This window comes from Oratosquilla oratoria, chromosome 12 (assembly GCF_046742065.1).
Source record: "Oratosquilla oratoria isolate Oo_2021 chromosome 12, ASM4674206v1, whole genome shotgun sequence".
Taxonomy (NCBI): domain Eukaryota; kingdom Metazoa; phylum Arthropoda; class Malacostraca; order Stomatopoda; family Squillidae; genus Oratosquilla; species Oratosquilla oratoria.
In genome coordinates this window covers 23190121-23216999 of record NC_134788.1, presented here as the reverse complement: position 1 = coordinate 23216999, position 26879 = coordinate 23190121, and the positions used below count along the sequence as shown (strand labels likewise).

At 40.9% G+C, this 26879-nt stretch overlaps 1 protein-coding gene across 1 annotated transcript in view; it reads right to left on the bottom strand.

The window, feature by feature from the left end:
* Positions 1 to 1218: 1218 nt before the first annotated feature.
* Positions 1219 to 26879, bottom strand: part of LOC143030272 (uncharacterized) — a 40514-nt gene continuing 14853 nt past the window's right edge. The window contains exons 3-8 of the mRNA XM_076193427.1: positions 16665 to 16733; positions 15681 to 15802; positions 13841 to 14037; positions 12436 to 12519; positions 7663 to 7851; positions 1219 to 3270 (exon numbers count right to left, since the gene is read on the bottom strand). Coding sequence (XP_076049542.1) covers positions 1358 to 3270; positions 7663 to 7851; positions 12436 to 12519; positions 13841 to 14037; positions 15681 to 15802; positions 16665 to 16733 — 2574 coding nt within the window. The 3' untranslated portion in view covers positions 1219 to 1357. The remainder of the gene's footprint in view (positions 3271 to 7662; positions 7852 to 12435; positions 12520 to 13840; positions 14038 to 15680; positions 15803 to 16664; positions 16734 to 26879) is intronic.

The following is a 26879-nucleotide window of genomic DNA, read 5'->3' as shown; positions in this document are numbered from 1 at the left end:
AGGTTCTACACACCATTCACAAAATATAGGAAAAATAATCCCCATCACAGAATAGCAATAGTGCTGAATATGATTATAGATTAAAGATTAAAGAAAAAATTCAAACTGGTGTTGCGACAAACATCTGCAATGAGATTTGTGAGCCTATTAGTTCTATACATCCTTACAAAATGAGTCCCCAATGTAGTAGGCGAATGGTAATCGATTTCGTGTCGACTGACCTCTTTCAACCCTAAAAAGGGGAGAGGGGGTGGCGGAGGTTCGCTGCACAACGAGGTCCCGGCCATGCCAAACCACCCTGGCTCCCTTAAACATTTGGCTCATCAACCCGTGGGTGTATACACCTAAACTTCTCTCTCCATCGGTCCATCAAAAACAAAAAAAATTACATCTACTCACCACTGTGCAACACACTAACCCCGCGCCACCAAGACAGTACAATGAAACGTAATTAACTGAAACGAAACCACACGTACTCTATCAATATTTTTGAAGAGTAGGGGGCTTCTCTCGGCCGAAATAAAGTAACTACTACATTTCTAAACGCAGCAAAAGGTTACGTCTTAGATTTTTACAGGTCAAGTTCATTTATTCGCGGCATAACAAAAGGTCATATTCTACCATGCATTTCATTGTAGACTTTCTACTTCGAATATGCATCTCTTTTTAGTAGGCATATACTTTCTCCATATACATGAAGTGTAACAGGGTTACTATGTGACATTAATATTAACAATTTGACAGAAACCTGCAACACAAAAGTCATTTGAAAGACTTTTTATCTTACGTGGATCTCTTGTTTGGGGAAGTTACAATTCTCCCCTGTGTGGGTCCTTATGTGAGTTTCGAGGTGAGATGTTGTCATGACAGCTTTCGGGTAAATGTCACGTTTGGAAGGGTTCTCTTTTGTGTTGGTCACCACATAATGCGTCGCAAATGTCACACTGAAGGGTTTTCTCCTGTGTGGTTCCTCATGTGACACCTAAGATCACATTTCGTTATGAAAGCTTTGTCGTAAAATTTACACTGGAAAGGTTTCTCTCCTGTGTGGGTCCCCATGTGCTTTGTGAGATTACCCTTTGATCTGAAAGCTGCACCACAAAAGTCACACTTGAAAGGCTTCTCTCCTGTGTGGGTCATCATGTGGTATTTGAGATTACCCTTTGATGTGAAAGCTTTGTCGCAAAAGTCACACTGGAAAGGCTTCTCTCCTGTGTGGGTCATCATGTGGCCTTTGAAATGATCCTTTCTTGTAAAAACTGCTTCGCACAACTCACACTTGAACAGCTTCTTTCCTGTGTGGGTTATCTGATGATATTTGAAGTCACTTTTTGCAATGAAAGCTGCATCGCAAAGATCACAATTGACAGGCCTCTCTCCTGTGTGGGTCATCACGTGACGTCGAAGTTCTGACTTGTGAAAGTTGCGTCACAGAGGTCACACTGGAAAGACTTCTCTCTCCTGTGTGGGTCATCACGTGACGCCGAAGATTTGACTTATTTGTGAAGGCTGCGTCGCAAAGGTCACACTTGAAAGGCTTTTCTCCTGTGTGGGTCCTCACGTGACATCGAAGTTTTGACTTGCTTGTGAAAGCTGCATCGCAAAGGTCACACTGGAAAGGTTTCTCTCCTGTGTGGGTCATCACGTGACATCGAAGTTTTGTCTTACTTGTGAAAGCTGCGTCGCAAAGGTCACACTTGAAAGATTTTTCCCCAGTGTGGGTCATAACGTGATATCGTAGTTCTGACTTTGTTTTGAAAGCTGCTGAGCAAAGGTCACACTGGAAAGGTTTCTCTCCTGTGTGGGCCATCATGTGACGTCCAAGAACTGCCTTTGTTGTGAAAGCTCCGTCGCAAAGGTCACATTGAAAAGGTTTCTCTCCTGTGTGGGTCATCACGTGATATCGGAGCTCTGACTTTGTTTTGAAAGCTGCTGTGCAAAGGTCACACTGGAAAGGTTTTTCTCCTGTGTGGGTCATCACGTGACGTCCAAGACATGCCTTTGTTGTGAAAGCTGCGTCGCAAAGGTCACACTTGAAAGATTTCTCTCCTGTGTGGTTCATCACGTGACGTCGAAGACTTGCTTTTGTTGTTAAAGCTGCGTCGCAAAGGTCACACTTGAAAGGCTTCTCTCCTGTGTGGGTCATCACGTGATATCGAAGTTTTGACTTGCTTCTGAAAGCTGCGTCGCAAAGGTCACACTTGAAAGGCTTCTCTCCTGTGTGGGTCATCACGTGACGCCGAAGTTCTGACTTACTTGTGGAAGCTGCGTCGCAAAGGTCACACTTGAAAGGCTTCTCTCCTGTATGTGTCATCACGTGACGTCGAAGTTCTGACTTACTTGTGAAAGCTGCGGTGCAAAGGTGACACTGAAAAGGTTTCTCTCCTGTGTGGGTCATCACGTGATGTCGAAGATTTGACTTACTTGTGAAAGCTGCGGTGCAAAGGTCACACTGGAAAGGTTTCTCTCCTGTGTGGGTCATCACGTGACGCCGAATATTTGACTTATTTCTGAAAGCTGCTTCGCAAATGTCACATTTGAAAGGTTTCTCCCCTGTGTGGGTCATCACGTGACATCGAAGTTTTGACTTGCTTGTGAAAGCTGCGTCGCAAAGGTCACACTGCAAAGGTTTCTCTCCTGTGTGGGTCATCACGTGACGTCCAAGACCTGCCTTTGTCGTGAAAGCTGCGTCGCAAAGGTCACATTGGAAAGGTTTCTCTCCTGTGTGGGTCATCGCGTGATATCTTAGCTCTGACTTTGTTCTGAAAGCTGCTGTGCAAAGGTCACACTGGAAAGGTTTCTCTCCTGTGTGGGTCATCACGTGACGCCGAAGATTTGAATTACTTCTGAAAGCTGCTCCGCAAATGTCACATTTAAAAGGCTTCTCTCCTGTGTGGGTCATCACGTGACATCGAAGTTTTGACTTGCTTGTGAAAGCTGCTTCGCAAAAGTCACACTGGAAAGGTTTCTCTCCTGTGTGGGTCATCACGTGATATTGTAGCTCTGACTTTGTTTTGAAAGCTGACGTGCAAAGGTCACACTGGAAAGGTTTTTCTCCTGTGTGGGTCATCACGTGACGTCCAAGACCTGCCTTTGTTGTGAAAGCTGCGTCGCAAAGGCCACACTTGAAAGATTTCTCTCCTGTATGGTTCATCACGTAACGTCTAATGCTTGCTTTTGCTGTTAAAGCTGTGTCGCAAAGGACAAAATGAAAAGGTTTTTCTCCTTTTTGGTTTATTATATATCTTTTGAGACTATTGTGGGATACATCTGCATCACATTAGCCACAATGTGATACCTTTTCTCCGGGGTTAATAGCTAATGTATAGAATTTAAGATTGACTTTCCTAGTGAAATCTGGATTGTTAAATAATGCTCCTGAAAATAAAAATTAAAGGTTCTAAATGTCTGTAATCCTTTGTAGATAATGAGAAATTTATTGATCATACATACATACATATACCAAGGCTTTTTCCCCCTTCCAAGGGAGGTAGCCAAAAAGGGAAAGGCATAAAAACACTCCCACCCATTTCATCCCTAAATACCCTCCACACCCCTCCCACCCTTCCTCTCATCTGAGCACCTCCTGGATGACGGGTCATCCCTGCACCCTGCCCACCGCCCTGGGTCAGAAGCAGTGTCGCAAGACACAGCACATCCACAGCAAGGCCACTTCATTTAATCGGCGACCCCCCCTCTCCGTCCCCCTTTGCATATAAGGCGAGGACGGGGAGAAATCCCTTCGGGCTGCGTCAAAATTTACTCACACATACTACCCCCCCCCCCGCCCATTCCTCCTCATGCAGTCACAACATCATCCATATACAACCATTCTCCACTCACCTCTGTCTTCCGTCCTCTCCCTTCCTTCCTCAACAGACATTCCCCTCTTCCCCAAAGCCCCCTTCACCCCATCCATCCACCTCATCCTAGGACGTCCCCTCATGTTCACTCCCTCCACATCTGCCTTCCATACCTCTTTTACTAGTCTTTCTTCACTCATTCTTTCCATGTGTCCAAACCATCCTAATATTCTTTCATCAACCCTATCTCCCAAATCCTTTTTTACCCCTGTTCTCCTCCTCACCTCCTCATTTCTCACTCTATCCAGCCTAGTAACCCCCACCATACTTCTCAGACACCTCATCTCAAACACATTCAAACTCCTTCTCTCTTCTTCTCTTATGTTCCACGTTTCTGCCCCATACAGTGCTGTTGGCACAATCACTCCTTCATACAGTCTCCTCTTCGCATCCATTCCCAAATGTCTATTCCTCATTACACTCTTTAAACCACCAAGGCATTTACTCGCTTCTCTCAATCTACATTCTACCTCCACCTTCACTCCACCTTTTCCTGCTACACTTGCACCCAAGTATCTAAAACTATCCACTTCCTACAGTCGCTCTCCCTTAATGTTCACTTCCAGTCTACTGCCACTTTCACCCCTTGTACATCTCATCACCTTACTTTTACCCACATTTATCTTTAGCTTTCTTCTATCACATACTCTCCCAAACTCTGCCACCAACTTCCTCAATCCCTCCTCTGACCCTGCCACAAGCGCAGTGTCGTCCGCAAACAACAGCTGGCTCACCTCCCACTTTTCTCCATTTTCTTTAACCATCTCCAATCCCTGACTCACTACCCTAGCATTCACCTCTCGCACCACCCCATCCATGTATAAGTTGAAAAGCCAGGGCGACATAACGCATCCTTGACGAAGTCCCACCTTTACTTCAAACCACTCACTCTCTCCATTTCTAATCCTAACACATGCTCTACTACTCTCATAAAAACTCTTGACAGCTCCCAAAAGCTTTCCTCTTATCCCATAAATCTGCATAACCTCCCACAGTGCCTTTCTGTCTACCCTATCATAAGCCTTTTCCAGATCCATAAAAGCCCAAAAAACATCCTTCCCCTTTCCACAAAGATCTGATCTACACAACCTCTACCCGTCCTATATCCACACTGTTCCTCACTAATTACTCCTTCTGTTCCTCTCCTAATCCTCTCAATTAAGATCCTCCCATACGCCTTCCCTACTACACTCAACAGGCTAATCCCTCTGAAATTACTACATTCACCCTTTTCCCTTGTAAAGAGGAACTATACAGGCACTACTCCAGTCCTCCGGTACTCTACCCTCTCTCCAGCAAACATTAAATAACCTCACCAACCAGTCCACCATCACTGAATCTCCCTTTTTCAGACATTCTGCATGACATCCATCCAGACCAGGTGCCTTACCTGCTTTCATCATCTTTACAACTGCCTTCACCTCATCCTTCCTTATTTCTCCTCCATTCTCCTCACTCATCACTCTCATTTTCTTCGCATTTCCCACTGCAGCTATCTTTCCTTCCCTATCTTCCTTCACATTCAGCAACTCCCTAAAATATTCTGCCCATCTTCCCCTCACTGCCATCTCTTCCATTATCATCTCTCCATCTGTACCTTTTACCTTTTCTTCCCTACTTGATTCGCCTCCTCTTCCTCTCTTAATTTCTTTCCAAAACATCTTTTTATTACTTTCAAAATTTTCTGTCATACTCCTACCCCATTTCACATCTGCTCTCCTCTTTGCCTCCTTTACCTTTTGCTTTACTTCTCTTTTCTTTTCTTTGTACGTCTCATATGACTCCCCTGTCCTCTTTTGTAACCAATCTGTGAAAGCTCGCTTCTTCTCTTCTACAACCTTCTTTGTTTCCTCACCCCACCATTCACTACCCTTTCTTCTATTTCCCCCTGTCCTTCTTGTTCCACACACCATCCTTGCACACTTTAAGACTCCCTCCTTGAACCATCCCCATTCCTCCTCCACACCCATCTCTGCTCTATCCTTTACTCCCTCCCACTCCTTCAGCTTCTTTTCGTACTCCTTCTCCTTTTCCTTTTCATTCAAGGAGTTCACTCTAAGAACCTCCCTACCTTTTGTCCCTTTCCTCCTTCTCCATCTATCCTCCACTCTCAGCTTACCTTCCACCAAAAAATGATCTGATATTCCCCCACCCTCTCCCCTTAGCACATGTACATCCTTAACTCTTCCTATCATAATCCTATTTACCATTACATAATCCATTAGCGCTCTATCTACCACCCTTCCCTCCACCACCCTCTCCCATGTGTACTTATGCTTTACTTTCTTCCGAAACACTGTATTTGCTATCATCAACTCTCTTTCTAGACACATTTCCACCATCAACTCTCCACTACGATTCTTTCCTGGAACTCCACACTTCCCAACCACTCCATCGATTGGACCATTTCCCACCCTAGCATTAAGGTCTCCCAGTACTATTACATTGACATTTCTTCCTAAACCCTCTATGCACTCATTTAAATCTATCCAAAAGGCCTCCCTTTCTTCCATGCTCTTCTCACTGCCAGGCCCATATGCACTTACAAAGACCCACATCTCCTTTCCCAGTTTCACCTTCATCCACATTATCCTTGAGGAAACCTCCTTCCACTCCACTACACGTTTACCTATCTCCTCACTTACTAGAATAGCCACCCCTTCCCTCCCTCGCCCTCTCTTCACTCCTGATAACCTCCCACTTACACTCCCAAACTTACACTCACCCTTCCCTTTCAACTTAGTTTCACTCAAAGCCAACACATCCATCTTTCTTCTCACAAACATACTACCTATCTCTTCCCTTTTACTCTCATCTGTACCACATCCACGCACATTAAAAGACACAAACCTTAGGGTGCTGGCCCGAGGCCCTCCAGCACCCCTTATGCCTTTCCTTTTCGTTTTAGGAATCTGCCCCTTGGGGCTACAGGGAGAAGGATGCCTAGTCCCTCTCCCCGTCCCTTTCTTCTCGCCTCTTACGATCCAAGTGGGAAACTTGGTGGCAGTATTCTTTTCCCCCACCACAGGGAATTCCCCCATCACAGAAAGAGAATACTCAGAGAAATACGTATAAACACACTATGATAAATCCATACGTCGCAAGGAATACTGAGAAATAAACTTAAGGATATGTTTGCTGTCATTTGACACTACCAACACCCTCCTACCAAATGCCCTCCTACACTCCTAGCAGAGACAGCCAAGTCTGTTGTCAATTGAAATAAGTGTGATAATCAATCTATAAGTGAAACTATCAATCTAAGTTCCATATTTTGGCAACAACTGGTCCTACATTGGCGCAGGAATTTCGAGACAAACGATGACAGACACACAGACACTGCTCTTTCTCCCATCCCTATACTACATGCGTGCGCAACATCTGCATTGGACCACGTTTCAATAACAATTCTAATATCAGGGCGTGAAAGAATTGTGGGATGATTTGTCGGTTTGTGTGGGAAGCGTTGGAATGAATTGCTGTGCCAGTGGTCACTAGAAGGGACAGTGGTGCGATCGGTAAACACGCCTGCCCGGACAGTGGAAGTCCCGGGATTCGATTACCGGGCGGTGCCAGCTTTTCAGTGACGCTCCCATTACACAATTGTTCGGTGATAGTGTTGGGTGACTTGAGACCACGAGTTGACGAAGAAATTTATGATGTAGTTGAAAGATATGGTACTCCAGTAAGAAATGAAAGTGAAGGGAATTTGTTGGAGACGTGTGTGGAGCAGCAGATGGTGGTTGCAAGCCATCTCCTCCGAAATGGTAGGCTGGGTATCTATCGACCCCATGGGTACTTGCATCAACCACTTTGAAGACCCTTGGTCTAGCCAGTACTAAACGAACACGGCCTCTGCCAATAGTTTTACTCTTTTGGCGTCTAAAGCGGCTGAATAGATTGAGTTCTTGGTGTCTGCGGACTCCACGGGCGACACAATACCTGCGACACAGATATATCCCACAAGACTCCACGGGCGACACAATACCTGCGACACAATAGCAGAACGTGTTATGGACAGAAGAATCTCTTAGCAGCTTTTTTGCTTTGTCACTGTAACCACTGGCTATTTAATGGCTCATGCTACCCAAACACATTGAAAGACGCCTCTTTCAATCGTGATGTCCTGATGATAGATACAAATTTCACTGACATTTATTGGATGTCAGTCAAGACATTCACTGATAGATTTAACGTGCACACCTATACGATATAGTAAAAAATATTAGATATCAATTTGGTATATTAGAATACATTAACACAATATACGTTTTTCTTGGCCGAAGTCACACAAAAAAAAAAAAAAAAATGCTAAAAGTGATACAATAACGAACGAAGCCGCGGCGAGACCTTCGAGATGCCATGTTTGTTTTGATAGATGCCGAATTCGAAGAAATTGAAGTATGATAAATTGGTCTAACCTAACCCCCTACGAGGTTAGGTACCCATCGTCATCGTCAAAATGACACTGACGGGACTGGACAGACAAATATGGCGTTTCGATCTCTCGTCGCAGCTCCGTTCGGTAGTGTATTTGCTTTTAGGAAGATTTTTTTTTAATGATTTCCGCCACGAAAAACATATTACGTTGATATACTATAATTGATGAAATTAACATCTAATGCTGTATTTATCGCGTAGATGCGTTTTTTTTTTTTTTTTTGTAAAAACAATTACTTAGTGCAACATGGAAAAGAAAACAAATGGCATGGAAATGTACTCAGTCGATTGGTCGCTAGTTGTCAAAATGTGTTAACTGGTGGTGATGAAAACATTGTTTGTAGGATCCACAGACTCTAACCACACAAAAAAAAAAAAAAAAAAAAAAAAATGCACATATGTGCTACCGGACTTCAGAAAAGATTATTTTACTGGTCTATATGAGCTTAATGCAATGGATTGGGGGGAAACAGGGTGAAAAAACAACATATATTATTGAAAGTTACATTCCATTTAGGGATATCCTATTATTCGCAAATCACCCAAGCTTATTCGTTCTGATAGGGGTGAATGGTTGTGTATGGATGATGCTGTGATGCATTAGGGGGAGTGGGTGGGGGATGGGGGGTGAGGAAGTACGTATGAGAAATAATTTGATGCAGCCCGAAGGGATTTCTCCCCGTCTTCTCCGTTTCTGCATGAGGGGACGGAGAGAGGGGTCGCCGAATTAATGAAGTGGCCTTGATACAGATGTGCCGTGTCTCGCGACACTGCTTCTGACTTAGGGAAGTGGACATGATGCAGCAAAGATTCATGAGATGGCACCAGCGACTCGTACATTCTTAAATGTGGCTAAAGAGAACAAAAGAGGTTTATTGAAGAGTTTTGCTTGTATCTTGAGTCTGAAGATGTTAAAAATTCTTCAGTCAAAGCATTTATGGAGATGATGTACTTATTCAATCTTAACAACCAAGTGAATGAGGTGACTTCTGAAGGTGGTCACATATCAGATTTTTTTTTTTTTACTGTAATTATGATCTTGTTCAGAAGATGTGAGTTGATGAAGCATGCTGTATATCTCCTGTGCATAAACTTATAACTTTTGAAATTACACATTTGAAAGAGCCGGTAATTTCAACCAAAACTATTAGTGAATTCTGTCGTATAAAGAATTTCTGAAGAAAAAATATATGTGACCATGGGTTAGTGAAACCTGGACAATGTGTAACCTGTTATGTTATGTAACAAGATTCGAAGAGAAGAGTATAACATGTGTCCTTTAGTTGAGAAGGAAATAGTGGTAAAGGATAATGCACCTTGGTTTAACCCATTAAACTCCGATGACAAGATTCTTGTCATTTGGTCAAATAAAACAAAAAATCATAAAACACCAAAATGTTTGATCAAACAGCACCAGAAAAATATGACGTCAGTCCTCCTCGCTTCGCTCGCTTTGCGAGCGAAGCGAGGAGGACTGACGTCATATTTTTCTGGTGCTGTTTGATCAAACATTTTGGTGTTTTATGATTTTTTGTTTTATTTGACCAAATGACAAGAATCTTGTCATCGGAGTTTAATGGTTTAATGTTGAAATAATCAGGGGAAAAAAGAGAAACTATGGCATAGATATAAAGATCATAAAAAATCAGTCCGGTAACGAAAAAAAAGAGGGGAATACTATAGAAGTAAGGTGTTGGAGACAGGATTAAACACCAAACTGTATATCATGCTGGATAATCTGAGTGGAAATAAAAAGGTTATGAGGTTGCCTGATGGATTTGCTGATGCTTAATCAGTAAATATGTTTCTTGATAGAAAAAAAAAATGAAGATGTTATTAGTCAGAAGCCTAATGTGGAGTATACAATCCCTGAAATCAAGTTATCACATTTCCATCAAGTACATGTGAATGTAATAATATCTATCACACAAATAGTGAAATTCACATACCATGCTAATGACCCATTACTAGTGAGTGATATCAAGAGAAGTGACAATTTTAGTGATTTGTTAAAGACTTTGACTGATATGGTTAATACGAACACCAATAAGAATATTTTTCCTGAGAGTGAAAAAAGGGCAATTATGAAACCTATTGTTATGGGTAAACGAGATCCCCAGTAATTAAGTTCTTTTAGACTAGTATATAATCTGACATTTCTGTCAAAGTTTCTAGAAAAAGTCATTCTTGATCAGTTAATGCAACATCTCCAGTTAGTGAATGCATTATCTGATAATCAGCTGGCCTATAGATGTCTTTATTCAACAATGAATACTCTTTGCTCTGTTGTAAACAATCTGCTTGTACACAGGGATGAAGGCAAGTGTAATGTTCTGATTTTACTTGACTTGAGTGCTGCATTTGCTACTGTACTGCACAATATATTACTTCAAAACTGTAAGAGCACTGGAATTGAAGATGATGCACTTAAATATTTCAGGAGTTATCTTGAAAATAGATCCTATTGTGTACAAATAGGAATACCACTTTCTAACATTAAACATTTACAAATAGGAGTCCCTCACGGGAGTGTACTGGACCTTATTATCTTGTGTGTGTACACATGTGAACTCTCGCATATGGAGCAAACATGGAGTTGACTTTAACCCATTCAACTCCGATGACAAGATGTCTTGTCATTTGGTCAAATAAAACAAAAAATTATAAAACACCAAAATGTTTGATCAAACAACACCAGAAAAATATGACGTCAGTCCTCGCTTCGCTCGCAGCGAAGCGAGGACTGACGTCATATTTTTCTGGTGTTGTTTGATCAAACATTTTGGTGTTTTATAATTTTTTGTTTTATTTGACCAAATGACAAGACATCTTGTCATCGGAGTTGAATGGGTTAAACTATATGCCAAAGATAAACAGTTTTATTTGGCACTGGATGAACTAGTGAATTTTAAAGTTAAGATAGCTATGATAATAAAAGATGTGGGAAATGGATGAACTCCAAACAATCAAAGTTAAACAAAGATAAAATAGACATCTCTACTCTTCAGACTAATGGAACCTTAATGACTGTAGAAAAAGCAGTCAAAGACAGAGGTATGATCACAGACTGTAATCTATCTTTCAAGGATCAAATCAATCAAGTGGTAGGAACAACAGGATATCATCTACGGAATATTTCATTTCTCAAGAAATATCTGGATGGAAATACAATGAAAATGCTTGTTCACAATCATGTCATTAGGAAATTGGACTATTGTTTTATTATGATGGCCCAGTGAAGCATGGCATAGCCAGTTGACTGGGGCCTGGAACTTCATCAATGGTAAACAGTAAGATGCTTGTCAGTCTCACAGCTGAAATTCTGAGTATATTTAATCCCATTCACATAAGCACCATAAATAGTAATATTGGTAACAGTTATTTTTTCAATTAAGATGAGTGAACACCTTTCGATTTCCCATTAGTTAGGTTAGGCTAGGGTTCACAACTGCAATTCTTACCTACATCCACTTCAAGCTCTTAGTAGTCTGAGCATTTCAATCACCAGATATAAGTAATGCAAATCAATAGTTATGTTGGTGAAAACAAAAAAAAAAGACAGTCATACAGCTTGGTATATTAGATATTTGCCAGTCTCACACCTTCAGTTCTTATCTATATCATTAGCTAGTTGTTATCATTCCGAGTAGTCTAAACCCCATGTGTAAGTACCACAAATCAATAATAACACCAATAGAGGTTTAAAAATAATATTGATAAACATCTCTAATTTACCTAATTTTAAGTTTACTTGGTTTATATGATGCTTCTATTAGCTTTTGAAATATATACATCAGTATATAATGTAAACTACTTCCTAGTTTCTTGGAGGGCTATTATTATTTGATTGATTGATTTTTATTATTATTATTATTATTTTTTTTTGTGTATCTCAAACCCAAAGAAAATTCCCCCCCCCCCCCCCGATGCAGCGACCCCTCCACAAATTTTGAAACGCTGATCTTTCACTCAGTAATATCTAATTTTATCTCATTACTGACCTATAGTATTCTTTCCAAAGTATCCAGCACCAAAACAGCTACAAACATAATGGCCCCCAACTTCCAGCCATCAATGCAACCATGTAGGCTGTAGTTGGCTGGCGAACGCCTCGAAATGTCTTTTATATTACCTGTGTAGCTTCGCTTTTTGGTTACAATATTCGTGAACTTCCAGCGTTTCACAAATGTCCAAGTAATTTCAAATAGTCTTGCAACTACGAGGCCACTTTTAAAAATGGCTTACAAAGTTACAGGGTTCAAGTTTTGTATACGATGTCCTATTTACTTCCAACTATAATGCGCAGCACGCGCTTCAATTTGGTTTAATTTACTTTATTGACATCGCTTGTATTCAGTTCTCCGTTCACTTCTTTCGTCAACTTTACTCCTGTTCCAGTATGTACATATTTTTCCTTTTTATCTTCTATGTTTACTTTTTCGAAGATCTTCGTTATTAATATTTCCATTAAATTATTTTATTTTAATTTTCTCTTTCAGTAAATCCTAAAGTGCCTCATTATTACACAATTTGCACATCTTTTCTTCCTGGATTTTCGTTCTCTGCCGTAGTTTTAGGGTGTTAAAGATTGTATGGACAAGGTTGCCTGAGTTTATTTTAGTTAAGCCCTTTACTTGGGCTCTGAAGTCATTGCAGGTTTTGTTAGTTTAGAAGCGGGAATGAAGACGTTCCAAAACTATTTCAGTTGTAATGTCGTACATTTATTATTTGATCCCTAGTGAATTATTAAAATATTATAAGAACTTTATTCATTATGTCATACTCAAGGAAAATTCAATTTGTTAAATACCTGTACGTTGGAGATGATTGTTGGAGAACTTTTATAAGACTATTGTTGTTATTGAAAAAATAGACAAATTCAAAAAGGAAAAGCAAGATGAATTTAATTGCCACCATTACATTAGTAGAGCGCATGGCGCCCAGACCAATGAATTAGTATCTGGTAAGACATTTCTAATAACATTTTAGCAGGTGCCATCCACTTAATAGATAAGATCGAACAACTTCAGAAGGCTAAAAAAAAAAAAAAAATAATAAAAAAAAAATAAAAAAAACGCAGAAGGATGGTTGACTAGAGCTACTATGTAGATGGACGTTTACTAGTAAGAATTCCACTTGCATTAGAGAAGTTTGGTAAAAGGTTTGTCTAAGCTAGAAGATATTAAAGGTCGGGTAGAATTAGATATCGATCCTAACCTATTAGAAGATTCCTTTGATCAGGCAGATACAGCAAGAAGACGATGTGCTGACCAACTACAGGGAATGGCAATACCAGATAAGGATTCCACCGAATTTGCAAGTATCAACACGTCTTTAGTTCATGCAAAACTCCCCAAGTTAGAATGACCAAAATCTAATGGTGAAATTACCCAGATTTGCCGGTAATTAGCAAGTTGACATATTTATTGTCTCTATTAGAAGGTCCTGCTCAAAATGTGGTGCAAGGAGTGCCACAGGTGCACCAGTACCAGCTACAAGGCAGTTGTTGATCTTCTAAAGGAACGCTTTAGAAAGACTGAGCATATCACTCGTGCACATGTCCAGGCTCTTCTTTCTCTGCAGGTACGAGTCGAACAAGGTAGGAACTACATTGCTCAGTTGTGGATACTCCGAGATGAGGCCGTAAAACATATTAGAAGCCTGGAAGCTTTGAAGGTAACAGGCAAGCAGTGTGAAGTTCTCTTGACTCCCATAATTGTTTCCAGGCTCCCAACTGATTTAAGACTAAATTGGTCAAGAGACTGTGTTGGCCATGAAAGTGACCTTGAGTGGTTATTAAAGTGGTTGAAAAAGGAAATAGAAGTTCTCGAGAAAAGTGAAATGTACAAGAACCATACCAGTAGTTCTGTTCCCAAACCTATTGCGAGGAATGGGGAGAAAAAGAGAGTTTTTATCAAGGGAAAGTCAGGTCTATATACAGCCTCTGTTCTACATTCCATTTCAACAACAGATAGTGGTAGTTTTTTTTTTTTTGTAATAAGATTAATCATATGTCTGAAAAGTGTCACAAGTTTTTAGCATTAGATGGTCAACAGAAAATTGAAAAAATAAAAGAAGTATTTGTTTTAGATGTTTAAATCTGGGAATTTTTTCAAAAAAAAAAAAAATGTAAGGTCACATGTGACAAATGTCAAGGTAATCATAACGTAACAATGTGTGGTGTGAAGTTAAATGTAGCCCCTCAAGTAAATGTAATAAAGGGTAATTCAAATGGTTCCTCTACAGTTGCTACGTTGTCAGGCCATTATAATAGTAAAACCGCATTACAAACTGCAAAGGTGAAGATCTTGAAGAAGAAAGGAGATATTTTCCACGCCAAATTACTCTAACAGTGGTTGTGATCGCACAAATGCCACTTATAACTGTGTAAAGAAATGTAAACACGATTGGGTTACTAGAACTAAAGTCCCTTATAGTAGTTTTGGTGGTCATACCTCTGGCAACGACATGAAAAGTAATATTTACAAATTACGGGTGTTGAATGATAAAGGGGAACCTATTCCTATTTATGCTAGAAGCATTCCCGAAATATGTAAGACACTAGTAAGACTAGTAGTTCTAGCCCATGGTTTAGCTTTTCCTGGAACCTGGCTCTTGCCTGCCGGTGCTGTAACTAGTCCTGGACCTAGGCAAGGAGTCTGCCCTTTCTCCACCAAGGCGGTTAAGATGGCATGAGGTTTTGCCAATTCGAATGCCTTCTCCAAATAGAGGAAAACAACCACAGTGGGGCGGTTATTAATCCGGCTCAGCAGGGCCATGATGCTGTCGGTGGTTCCAACTCCCCGCGTAAAACCGAAAATGTTAGGGAGGAGGGGTCCAATGCGCCACACGAGGCGGGCGAGGACCATTCGTTCTGCAGTCTTGGCCGTGCAGTTCATCAGGGAGATGGGACGAGACTTGGTGGGATCCCTAGGTTTAGGAATACTCGTAGGTTTTATGTCGGCCACTTTCCACGCCCACGGGAGGCGTCCCGCCAGCCATGAGTGGTTGATCAAAGATAGACGCCTAGCCTGTTGATCCGGCGTGGGCCAGCATCGTATAGGTGACTTGATCCGCCACTGTGGCGGTGTCCCGGCTTTTCTGAGCTCGGATGAGATGACGTTGAGTGAAAGGTTTGTCCGTCATGTCAGGTCTCTCCCGAGCGATGTCAATGAATCTGTCCCTCTCTGGTCTCAGCTGTTGCTGTAAGGTCTGAATCTCCGCAGGTAGCTAGGCAGTGACACCGCGTGTGGTGAACATGTCCGCTAACCGTTCCGCCTCCTGCTGTGGATGGGGGTGCCGGAGGCCGTCCTCAGTTTGGACCATAGGACAGACAAGCCAGTGTGCTGGTTGAAACTTGCGCACCACTCCGTCCACTTTGACTCTCTGACTTTGGACGTGATTTCTCGAGCGTGTTTCACCACTTCCCGAAGAACCTCAAGGTTTGCGGGGCTGGGCCGCTTCTTGTACAGTTCACGGTGTATATTGACGAGGTGGTTCTGTTGTCGGATTTCCTCGTTATAGAACCACCAATTCTTACGGTATTGGCAGGCCTGCCTCCTTGGGATGGAGGCACCCGCTGCCCTCCCGATAGCAGCAGATAGGTCTCTCTCACGTTCATCTAGGTCCTCCGGCGGTTCATACGCTTCCCACTATTCTTACAGGACAGCTTGGAAGTTGGACCAGTCTGCCTACTTAATGTTCCAGCGTGGAGGTGGAAGGAAACAGACTTTAGCAGTGGGTGGTGTGCGTTGAATTCTCCACCCACGACGACGCTGCCGTGTATAGCAAGTGAGAGTACTTCATCCAGCTGCAGTATTCCACTCGGTTGTTTGTGAATGTTGTAGACGGTGAGCGGAAAAATCGCCGACCTGGAGTTATCTGGCCAACACTTCTACTCCTTCGCCGCAGTGCACAGGGTCAGTGATCCTGTGATGAGGGAGGCTGCTCCGTTCTGTCATCATGCAATCACGGAGGTGGTCAAACATCTGACTCCTTATATATTCAGAGTTTGAGGGGAGAACCGGATATGACAAAAGTGTAAACAAAAATTACGTGACTTGCTTGTTACTTCGTTACAAGGATTGCTAGATGTTAATATAATGTAAAGCAGATTCAAAACATCTACGTTTTATAGTATGATTGTCATGTTTGATTAAACTCGGGCTATACAAGGAGTCAGATGTTTGTCCATTGTGTTATTTCTGAAGAAGCCTTGCTTGGCGAAACGTTAAATATACTGGATCCCATACACTGCTTTAAGCATTCTACAGGCAATAATCCAAATGTTTCTTTGCATATCATCATTCTGATGGGGGGTAGCAGACATAAGTTGCTTGTAGCCAAAATGCGTTTCCACACCTGGTGCTTCTTCAGTGGCAGAAAAGTATCAAGAGACTTTTCTATTACACTTCCCTGTGACGGCAGACTCTGAGGGACAAGTAGATAATCCAACATCATACAAGGACATGTTGGACAGGAGAGGTTAGCGTCCTTCCAAGCCCAGTATGAGACTAAAGCATATATGTTAATATTATTCAAGGTGGAAATAATCATGACAAATATTTCACTTCACTCCAACCTCCAGATCGTCACCATTGCCTACAAATATTTCATAAGAACTGCATCCTCACTTTCCTACATGCACTGCATTTCATAATACATTATGCATCATCACTAACAATGCTCTCAACAATATATTAAACATACTAACACAAACATCAGAGATTCAAGGGGCAAAGGATCGCTGGCTTGTGTGCAATGTGGTGAGTCGCATATAATTTCAGTCTCATGCATGTTCAATACCGTATATATCCCTCCCCGTGGAAGCCTATGTAGAAAGGAAGACATTTCTCACAGTTTTCATCCATGTATTAAAAAAAGATAATGTTAAACAATATGCTTAAAAAAAAATCCTCCAATTTGCATATTATTAACACCTGCCATAACAACTTTACATATTCTCCGCATGAAAGAATTTGTTAGAGACAGTATCAACCTATGGTAGACCACAAATCATGATGCCTAGAGTCACCCTTCAACAAGGAACGTCCGCAAAAGCTGTACATTGCAAATAACCTAGCAAATAATATATCCACAAATAACCTACAACCACCATTCCTAATATGTCTTACATCCCAGCAGATGTCAAGGAATAAAATAAGGAGGATAATGTCCTAGATTTTGGCACAATGTCAATGCTCATAACTGCTGCCCAAGATTTACTGAAGACAACATGCAGCCCCAGAGTAGCTAGCATCAGTCCTTGGGCCTTTCCACAGATCTCTCAGGAAAGAAACCTTGCAATATTGTGTTTGTTGCAATCAATGGGGTCAAGCTTTCTATGTCACTGGCAGAAAGTAGCAGGAGAGTAGTCACCGTTTGTCAGTTTTTTGTGTGGAAATGTGCAAGAAATTATATATAAGTTAACAAAGATCTTGATCCCAGACCGGAGAGTTTGAGTCCACTGTACATAGTTTAGTACCACCGCAAATAGGCCCTGACAACGAACTCTACCATAGATGATTACAAAGGCAGAGCATGTCGACAGGAGACCTTTTGGTCCATATCTAGGTCGGATGCGAAAAATCATAATAATAGATGAATGAATAAATAAAAATTATAACAATGTAAATAATAGATAAAATACGTAAATAGATGCATAAATATAGTTAGATAATAAAGAAACAGGTAAATAGTAAATAATAATGATTTTGATATATAAGTAATAATAAATGAGAATCAAGCAAATAATGATAAACAGACAAATGATAACAAAACAAACAAATAATATAAAATAAATAATAATCACTACAGTATCTTAGGTGTTTATCTAAACGAGTCTTAAAGCTTCGAACTGAACTACATTGCACTGCCTCTGCAGGAAGCTTATTCCATTCATTAACTACACGGTTGGCAAAGTTGTTTCTACCCACTTCCAAATTAAATCTATTTCCTGACAGTTTGAGACCATTGTCTCTTGTCGGATTCTCAGTGTGAAAATGTTGTCACTTCCGATGTCAATTCCCGTTAGAATTTTAAAGACCTGTATCAAGTTACCTCTGAGTCTACACTTTTTTAGGGAAAACAGATTCATATGTTTTAGTCGATTTTCGTATGATTTATTTTTGATATTTGGAATCAATTTTGTGGCTCGCCGTTGTACTTTTTCCAGTCTGTCAATGTCTTTAATGAGATTCGGTGACCATACGGATACAGCATATTCCAAATGTGGACGAACTAACGATTTATATAGCTTGCTAATGAGTGATGTACTTTTGAAGTCAAAAGATTGCGCAATCAGTCCTAGAACCTTATTTGCTTTCTCAGAGGCTGAAATACACTTCTTGGATGATTTGAGATCGTTACTGATAATTACGCCGAAATCTTTTTCACTATTCACTTTTGTTAACGAATTTCCAAACAACTTGTAATCGTACTGATATTTTTACCGATGTGCATTACCTTATATTTACTTGTGTTAAATTTCATTTGCCACTTTTCAAACCATTGCTGTAATTTATCTAAATCTTCTTGAATAGCTAATTAGTTTAAGTGATCATTTGCCATTATGTACAGTTTTGTATCATCAGTAAATTTGAAAACAGTAGATTTTAGTCCATGGTCTATATCATTTACATATACTATGAATAGAAGTGGCCCAAGAACGGAACCCTGAGTAACTCCACGTGTAAAAAATTTCTATCTAGAAGTTTTTTCCATTTAAAACAACTGTTTTCGATCATTCAACCAATTACTAATCCAGCTTGATAGGCTACCACTTATCCCGTGTGAAGCCAATTTAATAAGTAATCTGTTGTGGGGGACGGTATCAAAAGCTTTTGCAAAGTCTAGATATACCACGTCTGGGGTATTGGTTGCATGTTATTGTTGCAAAATAGCATGCAGTTAATACTTTAGGGTCTATAAGGGGCGCCCCTATGGAACAGACCCACACATCATTTTGTCTGTGATAGAGGAAAACTCTGTACATAGAGAAATGATGACACTTTTATACTACGACTGTCCCTCTGTTATGCTGTTCCCCAACCCCTTGTTACTGTCCTGCACAATTTCTCTGAGTATTCGTTTCCTTTTTTCGCCTACCTACCCTGTGGTGGGGGCAAAAGAATACTGCCACCAAGTATTTCCACTTCAGTCGTAAAAGGCGACAAAAAAGGGACGGGGGATGGGATTAGGAGTCCTACTACCTGTAGCCCCAAAAGGGGGCATTCCTAAAAAAGAAAGTAAAGGCATAAGAGGGTCTGGGAGTTTTCCAACCAGTACCCTAAGGTTTGGGTCTTTTAATGTGTGTGGATGTGATACAGATGATAGTAAAAGGAAAGAGATAGGCAGTATGCTTGTGAGAAGAAAGATGGATGTACTGGCTTTGAGTGAAACTAAAATGAAAGGTAAGGGCAACTGTGAGTTTGGGAGTGTAGCTGGGAGGTACTCAGGAGTGAAGAGGGGACGAGAGAGAGAAGGGGTGGCTATACTAGTAAGTGAAGAGATAAGCGGGTAGTGGAGTGGGAGGAGGTGTCATCAAGGTTGATGTGGATGAAGGTGAAGCTGGGAAGGGAGATGGGAGTTTTTGTAAGTGCGTATGGGCATGGTAGTGAGAAGAGCGTAGAGGAAAGGGAGGCTTTTTGGGTAGATATAAATGAGTGCATAGAGGGATTAGGGAGAAATGTCAATGTAGTTGTATTGGGAGACCTAAATACTAGGGTAGGATATGAACCAATTGACGGAGTGATTGGGAAGTATGGAGTTCGAGGTAAAAATCGTAGTGGAGAATTGATGGTGGAGATGTGTCTTGAAAGAGAGTTGATAGCAAATACAGTGTTTAAGAAGAAAGTCAAGCATAAGTACACATGGGAGAGGGTGGTGGATGGAAGGGTGGCAGATAGAATGTTTATGGACTATATAATGGTGACCAGGAGTATGGTAGGAAGAGTTAAGGATGTACATGTTCTAAGGGGAGAGAGTGGGGGAATATCAGATAATTTTTTGGTGGAAGGTAAATTAAGAGTGTAGAATAGGTGGAGAAAGAGGAAAAGGGCAGAAGGTAGGGAGGTACTTAGAGTGATCTGCTTAAATGAGGAAAAAAGGAGAATGAGTATAAAAAGAAGTTGAGAGAAGAGTGGGAGAGAGTAAAGGATAGAGTAGAACTAGGAGTGGTGGAGGAATGGGGATGGTTCAAGGAGGGAGTCATAAGGTGTGCAAAGGTGGTGTGTGGAACAAGAAAGGCGGGAGGAAATAGAAGGAAGGGTAGTGAGTGGTGGGATGAGGAAGCAAAGAAGGGTGTAGAAGAGAAGAAGCAGTCATTCATAGATTGGCTACAAATTAGGACGAGGGAATCGTATGAGAGGTACAAAGTAAAGAGAAAGAAAGTTAAGCATAAGATAAAAGAAGCAAAGAGGAGAGCAGATGAGAAATGGGGAAAGAGTATGACAGAAAATTTTGAAAGTAATAAAAAAGATGTTTTGGAAGGAAATTAAAGAGGAAGAGGAGGCGAATCAAATAGAGAAGAAAAGGTAAAAGGTGCAGATGGAGAGATGATAATGGAAGAGAAGGCAGTGAGAGGAAGGTGGGCAGAGTATTTTAGGGAGTTGCTAGATGTGGAGGATAGGGAGGGAAAGGTAGTTGCAGTGGGAAGCGCCAAGAAAATTATCATGATGAGTGAGGAAAATGGAGGCGAAATAAGGAAGGATGAAGTGAAAGCAGCTGTTAAGATGATGAGAGCAGGTAAGGCACCTGGGTTGGAATGATGCCATGCAGAATGTCTGAAGAAAGAAGGTACAGTGATGGTGGACTGGCTGGTGAGGTTATTTAATGTTTGCTGGAGAGAAGGTAGAGTGCCGGAGGACTGCAGGAGTGTCTGTATAGTTCTGCTTTACAAAGGAAAGGGGGACAAGTGTGAGTGTAGTAGTTACAGAGGGATCAGCTTGTTGAGTGTAGTTGGGAAGGCTTATGGGAGGGTCTTGATTGAGAGGATTAGGAGAGGAACAGGAGTAATTGGTGAGGAACAGTGCGGTTTTAGGACAGGTAGGGGATGTGTAGATCAGATTTTTGTGGTAAGACAGATATGTGAGAAAGCTATAGGAAAAGGTAAGGATGTTTTTTTGGGCTTTTATAGATCTGGAAAAGGCTTACGACAGGGTAGACAGGAAGGCACTGTGGGAGGTACTGCAGATATATGGGATAGGAGGAAAGCTGTTAAGAGCAGTCAAGAGTTTTTATGAGAGTAGTAGAGCTTGCGTTAGGATTAGAAATGGAGAGAGTGAATGGTTTGAGGTAAAGGTGGGACTTCGTCAGGGGTGTGTTATGTCGCCCTGGCTGTTCAATCTTTACATGGATGGGGTGGTGCGAGAGGTGAATGCAAGGGTAGTGGGTCAGGGATTGGAGATGATTAAAGAAAATGGAGAAAAGTGGGAGGTGAGCCAGCTGTTGTTTGCTGACCACACTGCGCTTGTAGCAGGATAAGAGGGATTGAGGAAGTTAGTGACAAAGTTTGAGAAGGTGTGTGAAAGAAGGAAGCTGAAGGTAAATGTGGGCAAAAGTAAGGTGATGAGATGTACAAGGGGAGAGAGTGACAGTAGGCTGGAAGTGAGCATTAAGGGTGAGAAACTGGAGGAAGTGGATAGTTTTAGATACTTGGGTGCAAATGTGACAGGAAAGGGAGGAGTGGGGGTGGAGGTAGAATGTAGATTGAGAGAAGCGAGTAAATGCCTTGGTGGATTAAAGAGTGTAATGAGGAATAGACATCTGGGAATGGATGCTAAGAGGAGGTTGTATGAAGGAGTGATTGTGCCAAAAGCAATGTACGGGGCAGAAACATGGAACATGAGAGAGGAAGAGAGGAGTTTGAATATGTTTGAGATGAAATGTCTGAGAAGTATGATGGGGGTTACTAGGCTAGACAGAGTGAGAAATGAGGAGGTGAGGAGGAGAACAGGGGTGGAAAAGGAGCCGGGAGGTAGGGTTAATGAAAGAGTATTAGGATGGTTTGGACACATGGAAAGAATGAGTGAAGAAATATTAGTAAAAGAAGTGTGGAAGGCGGAGGTGGAAGGAGTGAATATGAGGGGGCGTCCTAGGATGAGATGGATGGATGGGGTGAAAGGGGCTTTACAAAAGAGGGGAATGTCTGCAGAGGAAGGACGGGAGAGGACAGAAGATAGGGGTGAATGGAGAAGGGTTGTGTATAGATGATGCTGTGATGCATAAGGGGGAGTGGGTGGGGGATGGGGGGTGAAGAAGTATGTATGAGAAAAAAATTGACGCAGCCCGAAGGGATTTCTCCCCGTCTTCTCCTTTCCTGCATGATGGGACTGAGAGGGGGGGGGAGTCGCCGAATTTATGAAGCGGCCTTGCTGTGGATGTGCTGTGTCTTGCGACACTGCTTCTGACCCAGGGCAGTGGACAGGATGCAGGGATGACCCGTCATCCAGGAGGTGCCAAGATGGGAGGGAGGGTGGAGGGGAGTGGAATATATAGGAAATGAAATGGGTGGGAGTGATTTCTATGCCTTTTTCTTTTTGGCTACCACCCGTATAAGTGGGGAAAAGCCTTTGGTATATATACTGTATGTAGATATATTAAATCTATATTGTTTCTTTTGTCATAATTCGAGATAACTGTGTTGTAGAATTCGAGTTAGTCACGCAAGGAGATCTCCGGATATGATGGATTTCTTGAAAATAATTTCTAATGGAACAATCTCATTTTTCATTTCCTGCAAGACTCTTGGATGCCAACCGTCAGGCCCTGGTGATTTATTAACTTTGAGTTTCTCCATACACCTTTTGATTTTTTCTTTCGTTATATTTACCGTAGTAAGTTTACCCTAGACTTTTCACAGGTTTCAGTTTGGAGTTCACTTTGAGGTGTTTCGTTTACGAATACAGAGCTAAAATAATTGTTTAAAATATTACACATTCCTTCGTTTGAATACTCAAGTTGACCGTCAGCAGACAATACTGGACCAATGTAATTCGTAACAACCTTTTTATCTGTGATGTAACTATAGAATTCTTTGGGATTCTCTTTGGACTTATCAGCGATATTCATTTCGCATTGTCGTTTTTTATTGTCTTTTTTACATCTCGCTGTATTAATGCATAACTTTCATAGTTATTAGATGCACCCGATGCCTGTCTCTTTTTAGCAATACCTTTTTTCAGTTTCTTTGTCGAGCTGATTTGGGGGACGTCTGTCCTTAAAAGGAATGCAAGTATGAATCATCTTAATGAGTGTATCTTAAAATATTTCCCACGCCTGATCTACAGGTCTTTCGCTTAATTTTGCCTCCCAGTCTGTAAGCTGAAGCTCCTGACGTAGTCCTATGAACTGAGCTTTACTGGAATCGGGTATTTTAGAAACACAAGTATCTGTTCTAAGAATTTTTAGTAGTTTGAATCTAAGTTGCGATCGCTATTTGCAACAGTTTCATTGACTTCTACATCAGTCATCATGTTTTCGCGGCCAGTGATCAATAGATCGAGTAAGTTTCCATGTCTTGTGAGCTCTTTTACATGCCTAACGATGACAATATTATTAAAGTTGGAACCAATCATGGCAACAAACATCATTTGGGTTCTACACACTATTCACAGAATGTAGCAAAAAGATTCCACATCACAGAATAGCAATAGTGCTGAATATGATTATTTGGTAAATAATGCATTCCGCCCCACCCCCCGAAACAAATGAAACTGGTTTGATACTATGCAGCAGGCCATATGCTACTTAGTTTAAAATTGCACATAAATGGCATAATTTCCAATAAGTATATATTCATACATAAACACACAAATTTATACACACACACATACACACACGCACGCACACACCACGCACGCACACAAACACACACACACGCACACACACACACGCACACACACACACACACACACATATATATATATATGTATATATATCTTTCACAAAATTACGGCAGGAGAAAGAACCTAAAGACAGTATGTACCTCATCTCACCTCACCATACACTAGGTAGGGCATTGCCCTGTCAGCGATGATGCCTCACGAAGTCTCTCCACAAGGCCCTATCTGCATACAGCTGCACTCTCTCCACTTCGTCCATAGTTCTTCCTCTTGACTCTATGGCTTGTCTGATACCGTCTCTCCATCTCTTTCTGGGTCTTCCCGTTGGTCGCTTTCCTTGTGGCTGCCACTGGTAGTATTTGAATGGGTACTGTTGCTCATTCATCCTCATGACGTGGCCAAACCATCTTAATTGGCTTTTCTCTACATATTCTAATATTGGCTCTATTTCCAGCTCTCTTCTTATTTATTTCTTATTTTGTCACACCTTGTTACACCTTTTATTATTCGCCGTACTCTCATCTCTGCTGCTTGTATCTTACTTTTCAGCCTCTCTGTCAATGTCCATGTTTCTGAGCCATATGTTAGAACTGGTCTTAAAATGGTTTTGTAAATTGTTATCTTAACCTGCCTGGGTATAAGTTTTTCTCGCATCAGTGGATATAGCGTTCTTAAGTTATTTGTATGGCACTGTATCCTATTTAATATTTATTTTTCCATTTGACACCTTTCATATATCTTTATTCCTAGGTATTTGAATTCTTCAACTAATTTCAGTTTTTCGCCTTCCAACCATATTTCTATCTCTTCTTTTTGCCTTGCGACCATCATTACTTCTGTTTTATTTGTATTTTTCATTTTTACTCTTTTCAATGCACTGTTCCAAGCAGTTATTGCATTTTGAAGTTCAATGGGGTTGTTTGCAACCAGTGCAATATCATCCGCGCATCTGCCAATGTGATAACTCCTTCTCCAGATCTCAATTTTTTTTATACATCTGTCTTTAAAAGGTACAAAAAGCAATGGAGATATAACCCCACCTTGTCTTACTCCAGAATTTACACCAAACCAGTTATTCTAGCGAGTTTGTGTTCTTACAGCGCTGGTACATTTACTATATAGACATTAATTGCTCTAACAAGTAATCCATCTACACCATATATAGGGTCTTCCAATGTGTCCCAAATCATCTTCCTTGGTAGCCTGCCAAAGGCTTTTTCTAAGTCAACAAACGCTATATACACTGGTTAATCCCATTCCCATCTCTTCTCCATCAGCATTTTCAAGTAGAAAATTGCATCTGTTGTACCTCTCTCAGGTCTAAATCTATACTGTCCCTCCTCTAATTTTTCTTCTACCGCCACTCTTAGCCTTCTTTCAAGTATTCTTTCATATATCTTCTCCACATGTGATAATAAGGAAATTCCTCTCCAATTTTTGCATTCTAACTTGTCGCCTTTCTTTGGTACTTGACATATAATGGCTTTCCCCCAATCCTCTGGTACTCTACATTCGCACCAAGCTACATTAAAAATTCTCGTTAACCCATTAAACTCCGATGACAAGATGTCTTGTCATTTGGTCAAATAAAACAAAAAATCATAAAACACCAAAATGTTTGATCACACACCAGAAAAATATGACGTCAGTCCTCGCTTCGCTCGCGAGCGAAGCGAGGACTGACGTCATATTTTTCTGGTGTGTGATCAAACATTTTGGTGTTTTATGATTTTTTGTTTTATTTGACCAAATGACAAGACATCTTGTCATCGGAGTTGAATGGGTTAACCACTTGACTGTGTTTTCATTTCCTTTTAGCAGCTCTACAGGTATGCCATCGCATCCAGGACTTTTCCCATTTTTCATTTTACTGATGGCAACTCTAGTTTCTTCGATAGATATTTCGTGGTAGTAGTTTAGTCTCAGGCTGGTGTTTTCACACTCATCGTCTAATTCCTGAGGATTCAATAATTCTGAGAAATATTCTCTCCACCTTTCGTCTACTTTGTTCTCATCTGTTAGTATGCACTTTCGTATAATAAGACGTATTACATAGAGGGGTATGAGAAAGGTGAATTATGAAATCAAGGAACGCAGACGGCAGAAAAGAAAAGGGGGACCAATATTGACAAGAATAAGGAGAGGTTAGTATGGCGGGTACGTTTTAATAAAACAAATTGTTTTATTAAAACGTACCCACCACTGATCTAAGACAACATAGCGAGTTTCTTCAGGACTCTGCCTGAGAGAAACGTGATTAAATCATGCTTAATCTAATACACACATATAAAGAAAATGAACATGACTTATGGACATTTAAAAAATGATAAATTGTTGAGTGATTGTTTTAAACAATCACTCAATTTATCATTTTTGAAATGTCCATAAGTCATGTTCATTTTCTTTATATGTGTGTATTAGATTAAGCATGATTTAATCACGTTTCTCCCAGGCAGAATCCTGAAGAAACTCGCTATGTTGTCTTAGATCAGTCGGTGTGGTGAAACGAAGGATTATTTTCTTGGATAGATCTCACATTATATCTATGGTTGAAACTCCTTGTTGGTGGGCTATTCCGGGAGGGTCTTTTTGATAGTGTTGTTGCATTTCAAAACTATCCTAACGTCCAGTTTCTTTACAACATTCACAACTCCAAGAAAACCTTCGTGATAAGGAAGAACCCGTCTTGTTTTTCACAATTCTAAAGATTTTTTTTTTTTTAACTGGTGTTGCG